The sequence below is a fragment of the Anguilla anguilla genome, chromosome 9 (genome assembly GCF_013347855.1).
Source record: "Anguilla anguilla isolate fAngAng1 chromosome 9, fAngAng1.pri, whole genome shotgun sequence".
NCBI classification, from domain to species: Eukaryota; Metazoa; Chordata; class Actinopteri; order Anguilliformes; family Anguillidae; genus Anguilla; species Anguilla anguilla.
The window spans coordinates 32,627,457-32,644,623 of NC_049209.1; the positions used below are offsets into that span (position 1 = coordinate 32,627,457).

The following is a 17,167-nucleotide window of genomic DNA, read 5'->3' on the forward strand; positions in this document are numbered from 1 at the left end:
TTTACACTGCCCTTGTTACCTCAAGAATACAGAGTTTGTGACTCTGAAGTACAAGGCCATTAACCAAAATGAATGGAGCGGAGGAACTCATGAAAAGCACTTCACATTCTAAAATATCAAAAACAATATGGAGGAAAGAAATTACCAGTGTTACCCAGTGAACAATCTTTGCTTTGTTTTCTAAAGATTAGTTGTTTAATTTTGTTTTTTAAGTTAAAAAAATATATTTGGATGGTAATTCATATTATTCATATTTTATAAAGAATGTTTGCGATGTTAAACACTATTTTCAGAAAGCATTCATATTTATAAAAGCTGAATTTTTACTGAGCTACCTTAGCAAGCTATGGAAACTACCTTGGCTATAATGACAACATTCAACTTTATAATTTCCGATATTGCTCTGAAAAAAAATGCTTTAGTCCACAATTACCTTGGGTTCAATGTATTTTATCGACCCAGAGAACGCTGCTGTGTTTCAACAAGGCCATCGCCAGAGCAATATTGATATTTTTCACATAAATATATTGATAGAAGACAGCCAGTATTGCTTCAACTGACATTGTTCCATTCATTTTTGTTTGTAGCTATGCAATCCTTTTTAAGAGTATGTACCATGACAACAGAAACTGCACAGAGCTGACGTTGTAAAGTAAAATTAATATGTTGTAGGTAAGAAGGGGAATGTGGAACACAGCCATTTGGAAAGATATATGGAAAATATCACGTATTTGTCTTGTCCCTTCTCTAAAACTATGATTTATCCTTCCTCAAAGATTAAATTAGGAAACAAAAAATGTCAATAAAGCTTTTTAATACAAATTATCTTCACACGCACATACACACATTCAAACTGAGTATCAAATCAGGAGCATTTACAAAGGATTTCCAGCAAGGAGACGCATTTGATGAGCAGTGAACAGGTGGAAGAGGCGACAGCACTCAAGTTACGCCATTAAGGATACAGCTTCATATTTATAATATAATATATATCTCTTCTCTCTTTTTTCTCTCTCTTAGTAGTTTTTAACAAAAAAGCGCAGCAAGCAATAAATGTTCTTTTTTTTTTTTCCTTTTCTTTAAGTTCAAAAGCTCTTGGGGTGCCGAGTGAAGACTTGCCCAGTGTACTTGGTAGGTGTCCATAGAGTAATGGTTATTTTTGATAGTCTGCCAATAATCATCAGAGAGGGCCCTTCTTAGTATTCCTCTTTGATGGACATCGGCATGGATGGTGATACAAGACCATTGCTGCTGCTGGTCACCATGGCGACGTTGCTGGGGGTGCTGATGCTGGGTGGGGTGGGCGTGGTCGTGGAGGCCTGCTGGGGCTGTTGCATCTTCTTCTTGTTGACCTTTCTCTCCTTGGCGCGTCTGTTCTGGAACCATATTTTCACCTGCCGGCGAACGTGACAGAAGAAGCCATTAGCACTTCCTCCTCTCTCTTAACACTTTAGTCTGGATTGAATCTTACCAAAGTAATCTTTATCATTATACGATGACCTGCAAATTGAAGCAATTACTATTTTCCCCTAATCTTTACATAGTACAATGAGAACATTTCAGTTATTGTTGCGAAACTATACAACTATTTATAACATCACCTGCCAGTGTTATGGACAAAGATCACTGACAAATGGGTTCCTAATATTCTCATTTAATCCAGTCAAATCATCATGTAGTCATTGCTGGAGTAAAGCTCCCTCCTAGAAGGACTTCCCTGTGGTGAGATCTGGATCAGATCTGTGTTGTTGTGTCCTGCTGGTGAACCCAAGAGCAGGCCTTGAGACCCATATTGGTTAAATAAATATATCTAGCTATTTAAATGTATGTAAAAAAAAAAAAAAGGGTCTGGTGAAGAGGTAAATATTTAAATGCCACTCCTTGATAGCAAGCTATAAAAACAGGGCATATGAGGCATTTATCTACTGCCTATGGTGAACCCTATATACGCTGAAGGACATGGTGAATAGATGCTTACTTGACTTCTTTACCTTAATAACTGGTGGCTTCCACATTTGGAAATGTATATCATTTGTTAATTTTCTATATTTGCATAATGATATACTTGCTTCATTGGAGGTATCTCAGCATAAATATGTAAACCCAAAGGAGACCGTGTTCATGCATGAGTGTGCCAGTGACTATTCATTGTACATTATAGGAGGGTAGAACCACAAGCATCACACATACGTGTGCCATGTGTGGGGGACTCACCTGTCGTTCTGATAGGCTGAGGGCGGTGGCAAGCTCCGCCTTCCTGCGGATGGTGATGTAGCGACTGTAGTGGAACTCCTTCTCCAGCTCTAAGCGCTGGTGGTCCGTGTACACCACTCTGTACTTGTCTTTCGTCCGTGTCTTGCCCCCTGTAATCGAACAGAGCAGCACGTTTATTTTTACAGCCATGGACCATTGTCCACTACTTACATGGATTTTTTTTTAATGAGTGAGAGAGTGAATTAAAATTGAGTGGGCTTTAAAACAAGTTCCATCCCTTTCTATGAGGTGAATTAACTTTCTTAAATTCAGTTTACCATTCCTCAACACACAAAGATTCATTTAATTAAGGGTATTTGATTTGACTTTTTCTTTTATACATATGTAATTAATAAAGTAATTTTTTACATAATTCATTATTTATTCATTATTATTTCTTTTATTTTATTTTATTTTTACAGGAAAGTGGTTTTGATTGGCTGAAAGACGGACACACATTATGAATTAGACTAATATTTCTCTTTTTTTAAAAGCACCTTGGGTCCCCTTAACCTGGTAAAATGGATATAAAATGCTGCAGCGACAAAATTTCTGGTTCATTTCTTAAATGAAAGCTTTCATGAAAGCACACACACGCACACAAAGACAAGTGATGGCTGGTCAAGCTCAGCCTTTTAATTGGGCTGTATATCAAAGTCAGTTTATTCTGTCTTCTGTGAAGTAGGACCCTAAGAGCAGAGCCGGCAACCGAGTTAAAGATTAAAATGCACCACAGAAGAAGTGACATTTGGGAGAGGCTCACTGGCGGCGCGGGGTTGGGGGGCAAGCGGCAACAGGAGGAAATCCAGTCCATTAAGCTTGTGAAACCCACTGGCGCCGGAGAAAACCTGATTAATTCTGTTAATCATGCCCTTCATAATTCATTCAGCAGGGAAGCTGTTTCAATGGCTCTCCTTATCAAAGCCCTGTGTTTATACAATGTCATGTCGACTGGGGCGGCTGAGTCTGGTGTGTATCGATCCAACACAAAAGTCTTTGTGGAATATGAAGATACTGTATTGATCAAGGTAAACCTACCGTGCAGGTAGATAAGACTGCGCGGTTGTCTTTGGATTACTGTCCACTTGTCAATCTGTCGGTCTGTCTGAGATATACAGTACTGCCAAGTTCAAGAATAATTTTGCATGGCTTTTATAAAGGAAAATTTGTAGAGAAAAAAAAAGAGTTGTGCAATGTTGTTTTCATTCTTCAGGTCAATTTGAGGGGACAGTTTGCAATATATATGTTACACTTTTTTCTTTCCTTCCATTGCATTCCTATGAATTATTTACCATCCACACTGTTTCTATTAAAACCTATTTCTTTTTTTCTGTATTTTCCAGTTCAAGTTTCTTTCTTTGTAGCATAGACAATTTCCAGTTCAATTTATTCCAAGGTACTACCTGAACAATCTTTATAAGCCACACAGTAAAATGCCCAGTGTTAATTCAAATCCAACAGAGTACATATGAGTCCAATAGAGATCATGGGTCCTCTGCAAGAGTTGATTTAACAACAAAATTGTTTTACTGTGCAGCGATTGGTTTTGTACTGTATTCACTCAGACTCTGATTTCTCTACCTTCTGATGACAAGCCACTCATCAGGACATGAGTTATAGCTCTGTGTTAAGTCTGCGATGTCATGGCTGCCCCAGATAAATTATTTTTCAGTTGCTCCTAATGGAAAGTTCATGAGAAAGAATGGATCACGCAAGATATGATAAAGTGGCCGGGCTCTTATTTGGAGTTAATCTGTAACATGGGCTGTAAAATGTCCTGCCCGAGACAACGAGATAACCGTGCGCACGGGGGTCCAGTTTTGGGTTAGAAACTGGTACAAATACAGAAAACGTCTTAAGCGTGTAGCATGGAATATGATCATGACATAGCCAAGTACCTGCATGGCAAAATGTTCAGTATAAAATCAACTCTGATAGAGTAAAGTTAACTCAGATAGAGTAGCCTATGCATGGTCCGTATTGAACTGATATGAACTCTGCTAGTGGGGATTTAACACTGACAATTTTGCTGTGTATTTATGTTCCCATAGCATTTATATGGCCATTGTCACCTTTCAGCGTAAAATATCAGCCATCATATATACTTATTTAAGGGCCCAAATGTGACAGCTGACCCAGGTGCAATGTCATCACAGTAATGTGTAGCCTATATCAATTCCCTGTCTTGGCAGAAACAGATTTAACATAATTCTGTTTTTTTTTTTTTTTTCTAGTCGCCTTTAAATAATATTTTTAAATGACAATATCATAGAGATTGTTAAAACTTATGCACTATCACAGAGTATATCATCACTCTGTCCAGTTTTGAATTGGATCAAAACGACCAAAATAATCAGTTGCCGACTTGAGTAGGCCAAGTGTTGGAAAAGTCATACCACACACATAAAACAGCGAGCATCGTTGCCTGATTCTCAGTTCGCATCATCAGATAAATTCTCATCATTATTCTAGTAAATATTAAACGATTATTCTTTAGCTTCGTTACAAAAGAATTCATCTGAATTCAGATTGCTTCAGCTGAGTTCAATTGACAGACCCCAGATTTTTTTTGTTTTAAAGTCTATCATATTTATAAAATGATCTAGAAAATTATCCTATTTGTGTGAAGTTTTAACCACTACCTTACTTCTTTAGTCTTCTGTATCCATAATCAATACAGTTATTAAGCTGTCCAATAGAATGAAATCAGTTTATTTCCACGTTCGTGGACGAACTACATCAAAGTAATAGATACCCAGTGATCCCCGCCTCGAGACATGCAGCGAACAAAGGATGACAACAAAGCAAACAATTATTCAGCGTCGAGCGCCTGGGGCAATGGTGGACAACAAAACAAAACAAAAAAGCCACCCACAATTTGCATTACAAACTCTTCAAACCATGCGATTTTTTTCTTTTGTTTTGTTCTGTTTTAGTACAACTGAAGGAAGGCACTTCCAGTTTTCACAATGGAATTTTGTCCTGACGCCGGGTTTTAACTGCCTTTTTCAATTAGTTTTCATGTTGGCTCGAGACCATGGCGCGCCTTTTTGCTCTGACGTTGCTGTCATACACGACTTATTAAATTGACCTCATATCGAGGATCTTTTGAACAATATGAAAAAAAAAAAAAAGAAAAAAAAGGGAAAATTAGGAAAAGAAACACTCACCTTTAAACATTCTGACTGATAAAATTAGATGCGATAAAATATGATTTAAATGTTTTATTTGTAAAAAAAAATGTATAATTGTTAAAATGCGAATATACGAATGCAATATTAAACTATAACATTATTATAATAATAACGATAATGATTATTATTATTGTTGTTACTTCTTCGTATTATTATTATTATTATTATTATTATTATTATTATTAGAGGAATAAGAAAAAGACTGGAAGTAGTAGCTATAAGTAGCAGGAAAATCGATTCATATTATTGTTTTTATCAGTAGGAGGAAAATAAAATTATACAGTACTGTAAAGAGACAGTAAATGGTAAAAAGACAATAATCGCTGATAAATAATCATATAATTGGGCAGAAGTACGTAAAAACAGTATTTAAGCAGTAAAATGATTGGACCTTTTCACCTTGTAAATCCATCACATATATTGTGCCAATAAAACCGATGAGGTTGTGTAGTTAATTGCATGGCTTATTCAAGATGAAATGTGCAGTGATTCAGGGATGGAACTTGTACGCAATCATACAAGGTGTTTTGCACATTTACAATGTATTCCACAAGCGAATGCGCTTTGGAATATTAACCTGAACGCATATTCGATATAATTACAAAGGGCTTTATTTTGAATATTTGTAAAATACATAAATAAATAAGTACTTGTCGCATACGATATTTTCATGTTAAATATACTACCGTTGAGTTCAGTTTTTTTTTTCAGGTAGGCCTCATAAAATAAATACAAATTTCGATCTTTATATATTTCTAACAAATGTCGCTGTTTATTATTATGGTAAAATAGCTTTGCTGCCACGCTCGACGCAGACCTATGTTATATTATCCGCATTTGCCAGCAACATTAATAACTGCTATTTCCATGTCAAGCAGCGAACAATTCGCTTGCTAATTGAAATTGCTGAACAAAAACAATACACATATGTAAGACAGCAACTGACAATTCGTATAACTACCCTACAGCTCTTATCCGTAGCCTATATTCTTTACGTCTACAGCAACAGGACAGGTGCACTTAGCGGACATATGTCTACAGGTGGACAGGTGAAGTGCGCGTGGCTGTCAGGTGGCATCTTTGTTTCAGCATAAGCACATTTTTAGTTGGATTTACCGGAAACAACTGTTATCGGCCCACAGACGTGCACGATTTTGGAAGCCGATTTTATTTCGGACAACTTCATATAATCCGTGTTAAAACTATTTCGCAAACCGGCATGCCGTCCGACAACATGTAGCTAATATGTAGCTCTATGCCAATTTATCGCTTAAAAGCCCTGCCTTTTTACTGCTCATGGAAGCACAGTAAGCCAATAAAACAATCAAAAGGGCATTTTGAACAACTAAAAAACTATACATTATTATTTGGCGGCTGTCTGGATAACAGCGTTTCTCACACAGCACCGCTCCCACGGCAGATATTACCTGAATTTGTTGGAGGGGCACTCCGTCTCATCCAGTCGTACGGGTTCCGTCGTTGGGAATTTGGGGAGAGCTGACCGACGGATGAATTCATTGGCGGTGGAAGAAGTCCAGGGGGCTGGACAGGCGAAAAATCCGGGGGGCTGAAACTAAGTTGCCCCGGGTTCGAGGTTGTGGGCCCTGTCCCTGGCCCGTACGGTGCCCATTCCTCCCTTGGTGGTGCGTAGGCTGAGTTCCAACCCCCCGTTTGACCATGGTGGGGATCATTGGCGTTAATCCCAGGGACATGGTGATATCCGGTGAAATCCGGGTACTGTGGCGGTGGTGGAACAAAGTTTTGGGGGTTCAGGTTGAGGCTCGGGTGTCTCACGGAATTGGGGTACATGCTGGTGTCCTTGTCCAAAAGATAACTCACGTACATCTTTCAAAATGAGTTCTCCTGCGCATAATGCGCGTCCAGACTGAAACACCGGTCTCCTTTGGTCCCGAGTTTTAATTTAACCAGACCACTTCTTCCTGTGTGCCCCTACCTGGACTCAGTAACTTCTTGTTTGCCAGACTCGCTGCCAGTTAAGAGGTAGCACCATGACGTCAACTTTTTTATAGCCCCCCCATCCCCACCCCCCCTCCTTGTGCTGTCCGTCAGAGATCATTTACATAGAAAGACAGGCTTGCATTTCAAAGGCTGTCGAGCACCAGCATCAAAGCTACCGCGGTGTGTAAGAAACAATTTTACAAATCATGCGGGAGATACCTGCAGCACTACTCGTTGGTTATATCAGTGGCTAACTTGTTCTGGCACTGCCCGCATAGTTCTCCTCATAGCCTGGGGGCAGGGGCACGGGAGATTTTTGGCGACGTTAGGCTATACACCTTTCTATGGGCTTGAGGTGTGCGGTCGAAAAACATCAGGGGACAGTTTAAAAACAGAGGCAATTAGCCTAAGTGCACGAGGTTCCTTATGAAAAGTGTTGACTGAAAAGCGAGACACATTTATTCTCAGGGCTTTCCACCTAAAGGTTTGTTGAGATTTTCTACTCATGAAACAAAAACATTCCCAAAAATTATGCATGATTTTCTTTCGCAGCATTGACTGAAAAAGCAATCTTTATTTGAATGGAGCAAATCTTGTTTCATAAATATAAATAAATATTTAGGTCCAAATTTTTATTTATTTATTTATTTATTTATTAAACTCCACTGCCCCATGCTTATTTATAAACCAGCCTAAATAAATTTAATTTCTAAATAAATGAAAATGAAAATATTATGCTCATAGGGTATAGGCAATTTATTTCATCCCCATTAGCTTATAGAAACAAACGCATATTTATCTGTGATAAACTCGATAATTTACAAGCAGTGTTTTTTTATATTTCAACTGGAAATGCAAGATAAAATCAAATTAAATAAATAGGTTCTGCTCTGGCCAAACAATTTTATAAGAATTACCCCCAAATAGTTAGACTATTGTTTGGTTACATCAGACAACTAAAGGTAAAACACAGAGTGACTCCGGGTCTGTATTGAAAAGAGACCCTGCATAAGGGAATTTCAAACAGATCTCGTGGGCGATAGTCCGCAGTGGCCCCGTGCCCACCTCTTCGAAACACGTTGGCTGTTGTGTAAATCATTAGGGTGGGTTTACCCGGAGTAACAAAGACAGAGCGGCTTCCAGAAATCATTTAATTTTAATACGCTTCCCTGGCCTCCCCGTGCCATCGTTTTATTCATGCCAGCTATCTACTGTTCCTTTCTTATTTTTATCTTTCTGTTCGTCACCTAGTTGATAGTAACCTCTTGATAAAAAGGTCACGGACTGAACATGTAGTTTTTTAAAGGGGCCAGTCAACAGCGTTTCGCTATATGCCTGAAAGTCAATTGCTCCTGCCATTATTATACCATTTTAGACTTTCATTCTTCAAGTCTTTTTTTCCTTCTAAATTTACAAAAGACACATAATTAACAAGTTATATTTTCAGGACTATGGTTAAGTGTAAAAGCTATATATTATATAATTTAGATTTCTGATCACATTCCTTGCTTCCATTAGTAATTAGAAGCATGGAATTATATTAGAACGATAATTATATTGCTAGCAATAACAACGGGAAAAACAAAAATAATAATATACTTTTGCTTGACTGTTATATGCTGAAACTTATTTTTTTCAGCTATTTAAATGGTCACTTCATATGAATTAATATGACATTAGTCTAAATATAATTTGTGCTGCAGCATGTCTTTCATTGAAGGGCACTGTTCGGTTTATTTCATTATTTAGTGAGACATTTGTTAAAATTTTCAATGTATTTTCTTGCCAAATATTTCTTAAAATATAATTTCAAATACATAATTGATAGCAATAATTGCAATAAATAAAATGTAATGTAGGATGATTATCATGAATTGTAATAATATATTAATAATATAGCATACAAAATTGTTTCTTAAAAGTACATCTTCCATAAAAAAACATAATAATAATAATAAGAAGAAGAAGAAGAAGAAGAAAAAGAAGAAGATGAAGAAAAAGAAGATGATGATGATGATGATGATGATGAAACAACAATATGTAAATGTTGTTATTTCTATTATATAGAAGTTACCCCATTCATAGGTTACTTATTGAAGTATTTTAGCCACAGATGTTCGTATATGCAGTAGATGTTGGTGTCAACCTAATTACACTATGCTGTCCTTAATTTGTCCTTTAGCAAATATAGTAATCCAATGTCAGGTATCAAATGTTGATGACCAAGACAGAATTTTTGAAATTGACTTTATTTAATCGCTTTTCAGATCACACCCTTAATCAACGAACCTGGAACCTCATATTGGGCACAATGAAAATTACATTTCGATTGAAAGAGAAAGAATAATAGTTCAACATATTGTGCCGACATGCAAACCAAGTATTGCTTCTTAAGCATTACATAGGTTTTTCTTTTTTACATCCATTATAATACTAATATGGTATGCTGTGAAAGATAAAAATAGTATAACTGATAGATTTATTATCATTTTATAGATAAAAAGAGAGAGCGAGGCTTTGTGCTACCTTGCAAAATATGTTCAGTGAAGGTAAGTCCTATGAACATTGCACAACACAGAAAAATGTCCAGTGTTAATTCAACTCTGACTGACTACTGTACACGAGTCCAGTTGGGACCGTATGTACTCTGTAAAATTTGATTTAACACTGAATATTTTACTGTTTATGTCTTTAATACTACAACACTATTTCTGAATGTGACTTTTGTTAGGATACTAATACAGCTCGGCAGCCCAGTAGCAGTTGATACAAGGAAGAACACAGCGTAAATGATGTTGATTAAAACACACACATGGGGGGTGGGGGGGCATCCAGGGAGATTCCTGGATCTCTATCCTGCTACTGCGCTGGTTAGCATTAGCATTAGTCAGGTGTGCGTGACCCTCTCAGCAGGGGCAGGGTCACCAGTAGGGGCTTCCTGAGAGACGGGGGCGTGGTTTTCGTGAGTTCCTGCAGCCTGCCGTCTGGCCTGGCTTTCTGTTATAGCTCTTCCCCCATCACCACCCCCCCCCCCTTCCAGTCATGCACCCACGCCTACACAGGCACACTTGCATACGAACACATATACATGCACCATTCACCACAGTCCTCATACAAAAAAACAGATTTTTATTTATTTGTAAAAAAAAAATTTTTTTTCCATAAAAGTCATTTTGGGTAATTCAGCCACAGCTTGGGCTGAATGGACATGCACAGACAATGACTACGGCAGTGCCTCAGAACAGGCCTGGGAATGCGCACACAGTGAGAGGGTTGAAAGGGACTTCAGGTCAGGTGTGAAGCCACACTTAGCACCCAGGCGCCACTTCCTGGGGGAAGGTGGTTGTCATGGGGATGGAGACGAAGCTCCATCAGGAGACCAGTGGGAGAAAGTGACCATGTGACCTCTGTGGTGTGACCTCTGCAGTGTTCTACTGGTGTGGGCCAGGCGGGGAGAAGAATTGTGCAATTCCAGGCAAAACCTTTTTCTGTGATCTATATTACTGTGAGTGAAATCAAAATGATTTACACCCCTCAAATTATATGCATTTTAAAGCCTAGATAAAATACAAATATATATATAATCAATATTTGTAATTATCTGAAATAAAAATTTAACTGTCACTCTGCCTTCACTGCAAATGCAATTGTTACATAATTGGTGAAGTTGAGTTTCTCCAAAAAAAAAAAAAAAAAAAAAAAAGATACAGTTGTTATGTTTATTTTTAGGCCAAAGCTGAGGACAAATATTAGCCAAGAGTTCAGAGGGTGTGTGAAATATTATCTTCGATATCATGCAATAACCGAAGTGATATTTCAATAAATTAACCGCTTATCGTATGACTTTGCTCTGCCACAAGGCCAGACTGCATGCCTTCCCCATGCCCGGTTTATCTGCCAATAATGGTAATGTTTGCACAGTGACAATGATTAGTTTGAGGTCATTAACAGATATTTCTTTGGAATAATTACCAGACACGTACTACAGTACAGTTCCTTCCTCTTATCATAAGAATGAGAAAAACAAAAACAGAAGCTAGGTACAACCACACCAGGTGGGGGTGGAATCAGGTGTATTGATTAGGTGCTGGATTTTTGTGGTGAAACTAGGGCCATGTCGGAATCAGTGCATTTGCCTACTATTGAGTATACAAGTTCTATGTGCAAGTTGTATACAAGTTGTATACCCAATATTAGGCAAGCATGCTGATCTGGACATGGCGTTAGTTTTCTGTGACACTAGGTTGTTTGAGACAGAGGCTGTGGGAGGAGTTGGGGGTTGGGGGGGGGGGGAGGGCTGGGGCTTGGGTGTGGCTAGAGCTTCTGAGAGGGCTAAAGCACAATTTCCTGCAGGATGTAGTGCCACAAGTTGTGGCACTTAAAGTTGGAGTTGGAGTTTTTTGAAAAGGCAATGGGCTTACTTTCCAGAACCTGAGCCATGGTCTCCTGTTCCATAACTTACTGACCTTAACACGGTGGCTAAAAGAAATGTCCTGATACAATACTGACCCAGTGACATCACCTTACATTTATACATGCACTTTTAGCTTAAATAGCTTTCTCTTTAAGACAGCATGCTGGTTTTGATTTCATACGCATGTGCATTTTTTCAATTATTTTGAAAAAAAAAAGGCTTGCTGAGGAGGCACAATTATCTAAACAGGCAGAAGGCAATCAGAAGTCTGTGCTCAGATGATCAGATGAACACACAAATATTTGATCTCAACCGCTGAGATGCTGATAAAAAAGGGGGGATACGAGGACAGAGAGGGACGGAAAGAGAAGGAGGAAGAGGTGGTGGCATAGGCACAAAGGGAAAGAGAGAGGGAGAGGGAAAAGAAGGAAAAGAAAGAGAAGAAACATTTACAGAGGGATAGAAAGGGGAAAGGGCGGAGAGACGGGAAGGATCACGACAGTCAGTCTAACGGCAGCTGATTCGTTCTCTGTGAGGAATGGCCATCTGCTTCGCACGCAGTGCCATCAAAGAAATGGACATGTGATTCATTTATAAAAAAGAAAAACAGATTCTCTGAAAGGCCCTGCTTAATGATGGGGAGGGAAGCATTCGGGAGTCGCTGGGTAACACAAGATTCACTCCGGGTGAAAAAAGCATCCTTGCTGACTCTTTAATGCAATGCGCAAATATTTCACGGCTGTTTCCTGAAAATCATTTCACCGCTGACACGTCTCTCATTTTTTTCTGGCCTGCTAATAGAAAACAATGTGATGCACTAGATACAGATCTTCCAAAATGCACCAAAGCTTGTGCTGAAAGTCTGGAACATAGGTGGTTAAAGAGAATTAAAAATGGCATTCTTCATTATTAATCCTGATCCAAAGTCTTAATTTAGTACAAAAGGTGACATACCATACAGTGCCTATATTTAAATGCCCCAGTACATTGGATTTGAAATAAAGCAATAACTATGAAGTTAAACGTTAAAGTTTAGACTGCCGGCTTTAATTTGTGGGTAGACATATCCACATTGGGTGATCTGTGTAGGAATTACAGCCCTTTTAATACACAGTCCCCCCATTTTAGAGAAACAGAAGCAGGGGGACAGTTGGCTGCTCAGCCATTTCTTGGCTAGCTGTGTCTCTTTGCATTATTATTTCATGCAAAAGAAAGCTAAAAAATGCATGCATTTGGAGTTTGTTGCTGTTGTCTCTTGACAGGAGCATCATACAAGTGTCAATGCCAGTAAAGCAAGCCATCATAAGACTAAAAAAGTTTGATAAATTGCTAGGAAGCAAGAACACACTGGTGAGCTCGGCAATAGCAAATGACCTGGTGGGACCACAGAAGACCACTGTAGTGGATGGCTGAAGAATGAAAATCCCTTTTCAACTGCTTAACAGACCAAGAACACTCTTCAGGATGCAGGTATAGATGTGTCAAAGACAACCATGAAGAAAAGACTACAGCAGCATGATCTCATAGGGTTCACCACAAGATTCAAGCCACTGGTAAGTCGCAAGAACATATCAGTTCAAGGTTAGAATTTGGGAAACAGCAGATTTATAAACTGTAGCGCTCTGGAACTCTTATGGACAGACAAAATTAGTATTAACCTTTACCATAATGATGGAAACAGAAAAGTGAGGGGAAAGAAAGGAACTATTCATGATCCAAAGTACTCCCCTCATCTGTGAAACAGGCAGAGTTATGGGGGGGGGGGGGGGGGTGCATGAAAAGTGCTGCAAATCTTATATGAATCACCAGATATGCATGTAAATATCCTTAGATTAAAGTTGACAGTATGCACTTTAACGTCATATTTATTGTTTCATTTAGAATCCAGTGTGCTGAGGTAAAACAACAAAAATAGTTTCACTGTCCAAATACTTACGGTCTGCATTGTATTCATATATATGTGTACGCATGCTGCACATATGCGTGTTTGTATGCTGCACACGTACTACGTTTAGGTTTTTTTTCACTCTTGTGTAATTGAGAACAAAAGCAGTCAGCAATTTTATTGAAATAAGGAGTGAAAAGGACAAATTCCACCATCTAGTGGAAACACATCATACTGCAGCACAGCTTCTTTTATAAAATTACTTCCAGCGTAGTAGGAAACTGCAAAGGATCAGATGAGGGCTTGTACTTGAAAAAGGTTGCTATGTTTAAAAAAATATATATACATTTAATATATAAAAATATTTTTGAATGTATATATATTTTTTGCTTGCTTAGTTTTCTTCCTGTGTGATCTGGTAATTTAATTTCTCTTTAGAAGATGTGTTTCAAGGCCATGCTATCTTGGTGCTATATGCGCAGATAGAGATTCATGGTCAGTCTCACTTTAAAGCCTATTTAAAGTACCCGTTTCAACAAAAAGCACATTCTGATGGTAGAAATTATTTTTACATCATTACCAGTTGCCGCATGGAGCAGTGGCATGCATGTGGTTAGAGTTAGATCATTCCGTAAATTTTGTGCAGTTGAAGGGGGAAAAAAACTGGCCAGAGGGGACTTTGAGGTCACTGGAACTGCAAATGTTGCCCTTTTAACAAAACTCAGAACAGCTAGCTAACAAGTTTTCCCCTGAACCTGGTATAAATCAAGTCCAAAATCAATGGACTTGCAGCTTCTGTGGTACTTAAGTAAAAACAGGAAATATTTGCTGAAGGAGAATACTCCAGGCTGTAACTGACACTCTGGGATATGACTGACACTCGGGACTATAACTGCTACTCTGGGCTATAACTGACATTCTGGGCTATAACTGACATATGAGGCTGTAACTGCTACTCTGGGCTATAACTGACACTCTGGACTGTAACTGACAGTGGTCTGTGACTGCTACGGGATGTAACTGCTACAGTCTGTGACAGCTACTGTGGGCTGTAACTGCTACAGTGGACTGTGACTGTTATTCTGGACTATGACTGATATTGTGGGCTATAACTACAACTCTGGACTGTGACGGCTACTGTGGGCTGTAACTGCTACAGTGGACTGTGACTGTTATTCTGGACTATGACTGATATTGTGGGCTATAACTACAACTCTGGACTGTGACGGCTACTCCAGGCTGTAACTGCTACTATGAGTTGTGACTGCTACTGTGGGTTGTGTTGTACTCAGCCTGACTTTAGAAAAAAATTAAGTCAATAAATGGTAGTTATTGAATTACTGAGCTCACGTAGTATATTCATAACCAGCTTATAGATATTATGCCCAAATGGATACATAATTTCCTGCAACAGTACCAGGCAATGTTTAACTAATTTATTATTATTATTATTATTATTATTATTATTATTATTATTATTATCATCATTATGTTAACGTAGCAGGAAAGTTGGCTAAATAAAATCACTGAAGCAAACGTGGGCATGCATTAAAAAGCAAGAGAAAGCTTCAAGTCGTCTGTAATTTCTCTATGAGTATTTGATAGCCATATTACAAAGCGGTTTTCATATATTACTTATATAACTATGTGTGCTGCTGACAGTTCTCTGGCTCCTGGTTTGAAAACATTACCTCACTTCAAAAACTGCATTTTAGCAGAAAGCACATATCACCAAGGAAACTATGGGCCGTGTTATAAGACTGAAGTGGTGTTTGCAGGTGTAGGGTCCGGCACGGACATGCCAGGGGGGGTGGGAGGGTGTGCATCAGGTTTAAAAGGCTCCTCTGTGTGTGCACACCCGTGTCTGGGGCTCTAAATCTCCCACTTCCTGAGGAAGGCACAGTCCAAAACCAGTAACGCGTGCTGACACGAGGCATGCGGGATCGGTCTCCGGCGTCAGAGAAGCCCACACCGAGTTAAGTCTGGAAACGTCTAGTTTGAACCCCGACACACTGCTCTTTTTCACTCGATTTTATTGTAAACAGAGTTCATTTTTGATCGCGTCTGGTCCACAAGATTTGAAATCTTTCTGTAACGGTTTGCGAAAACTATATTTATAAACATCTCTGGGTTACGTCAGTGGATCTATAGAGCAGATACTCCCGTGTTCCTCCATGTTTTTGCCTTTCTCTTGATGTCTTTCCCACAACACGCAGAAATCTCAAGCATTTCCTCTGGAACAGGACCTCTCGCTCGGTTCTACTTTCTCCGCGTCTTCTAACAGCGTGATTTAATGACCCTCTCATTCGTGTGAACTCATGGCCCTGGAAAGCTGAGAAGATATATTTGCGAATAATACTTATGCTTTAAGACCTACTGTGCAGACAAAGCGAGTTCACTCCTTAACGAAAGGCCACCGACAATAATTCAATAATTCAAAAGTACAACCGGACCGCAAGGGGGAGAGAACTATTATATAGTGTTATCCATACCAAGGGTATTTTTGGTGATATGCTGACACGTAAATCATGCTTTGCGTTGTTTAATTTATGTTCAGTAGTATGTACGATTGTAATGTAAGAGAAAAGCAACACGTTTAATGGAATATTGACCATGCCTGTAGTGAAAAAAGCTAATTTACTGAAGTAGTACAGTAGTGTGTGTGTGTGTGTGTGCGCACGCGCGCGCGCAAATGGAAATTATGATGACAAAGGATGGTGGTATACAAATATTTTAACTTCTGAATTTAGCGGTGTCTCCGATCCGAGATTAACAGTGTAATCTCCATCGCTACGGATAAGCAACAAAGGCTCATCTTCTTTTCCCTGTAGTTCACCCTCATACACTCATCTCCCATGACCTCCAGCTATGATTTGTTTGGCAAAAGCTGGCTTAAAGATGGAGGCACCATATGTTTTGTGATGTAGTCATTGTTGTCATCTGAATATTCTAAACCTAATCTGGAATATTACGTTTGTGAATATTGTTTGCTTTTACTTCTTTAATGCAACATTCATAATAGTGTATCCTTCCAAGTTGCCTCCCTCAGAAGTATTCTTAGTATTAGTGTATTGGATTAGTATTACTGTTTCCTTCATTAATTAATCTATCCCATCTATAGTAGTACATAAGAGAAACAAGGCCATTGGAAATGGAGGTCGTGCAGAACTCTGAAATGATGGTATCATTTCCACAGCATGCTTATTTGATTATCTACATTTGCCATTTTTGCATCCTGCAAAATGTTTCTACAATTTAGAAACAGTGCAAACAAACATGTGCTCTCTTCCCAAATGACAATAAAATAATGCTCATAGACCTAGCCTTTGGATTAACCAAAGGAGTTATAGAGGACTGTGTTCCTGATTTCAGGCTAGTGCCAGATGAATGCATGGGTGAATTGTTGTTCCCCCATTGTTTCCGGTAAAAAGTACCTCCCTGATTGGTGCTGTTCTTGAAACA

The 17,167-nt window shown here is 38.7% G+C and overlaps 1 protein-coding gene across 1 annotated transcript; it reads right to left on the minus strand.

Annotated features, from left to right (window-relative positions):
* Window positions 1-797: 797 nt before the first annotated feature.
* cdx1b (caudal type homeobox 1 b) lies at window positions 798-7,422 on the minus strand. The gene is made up of 3 exons (XM_035434585.1): window positions 6,875-7,422; window positions 2,215-2,363; window positions 798-1,394 (listed from the first exon to the last, which is right to left on the minus strand). Exons 1-3 carry the CDS (start codon window positions 7,290-7,292, stop codon window positions 1,197-1,199), a joined length of 765 nt encoding a protein of 254 aa, XP_035290476.1. The 5' UTR covers window positions 7,293-7,422; the 3' UTR covers window positions 798-1,196.
* Window positions 7,423-17,167: the final 9,745 nt, after the last annotated feature.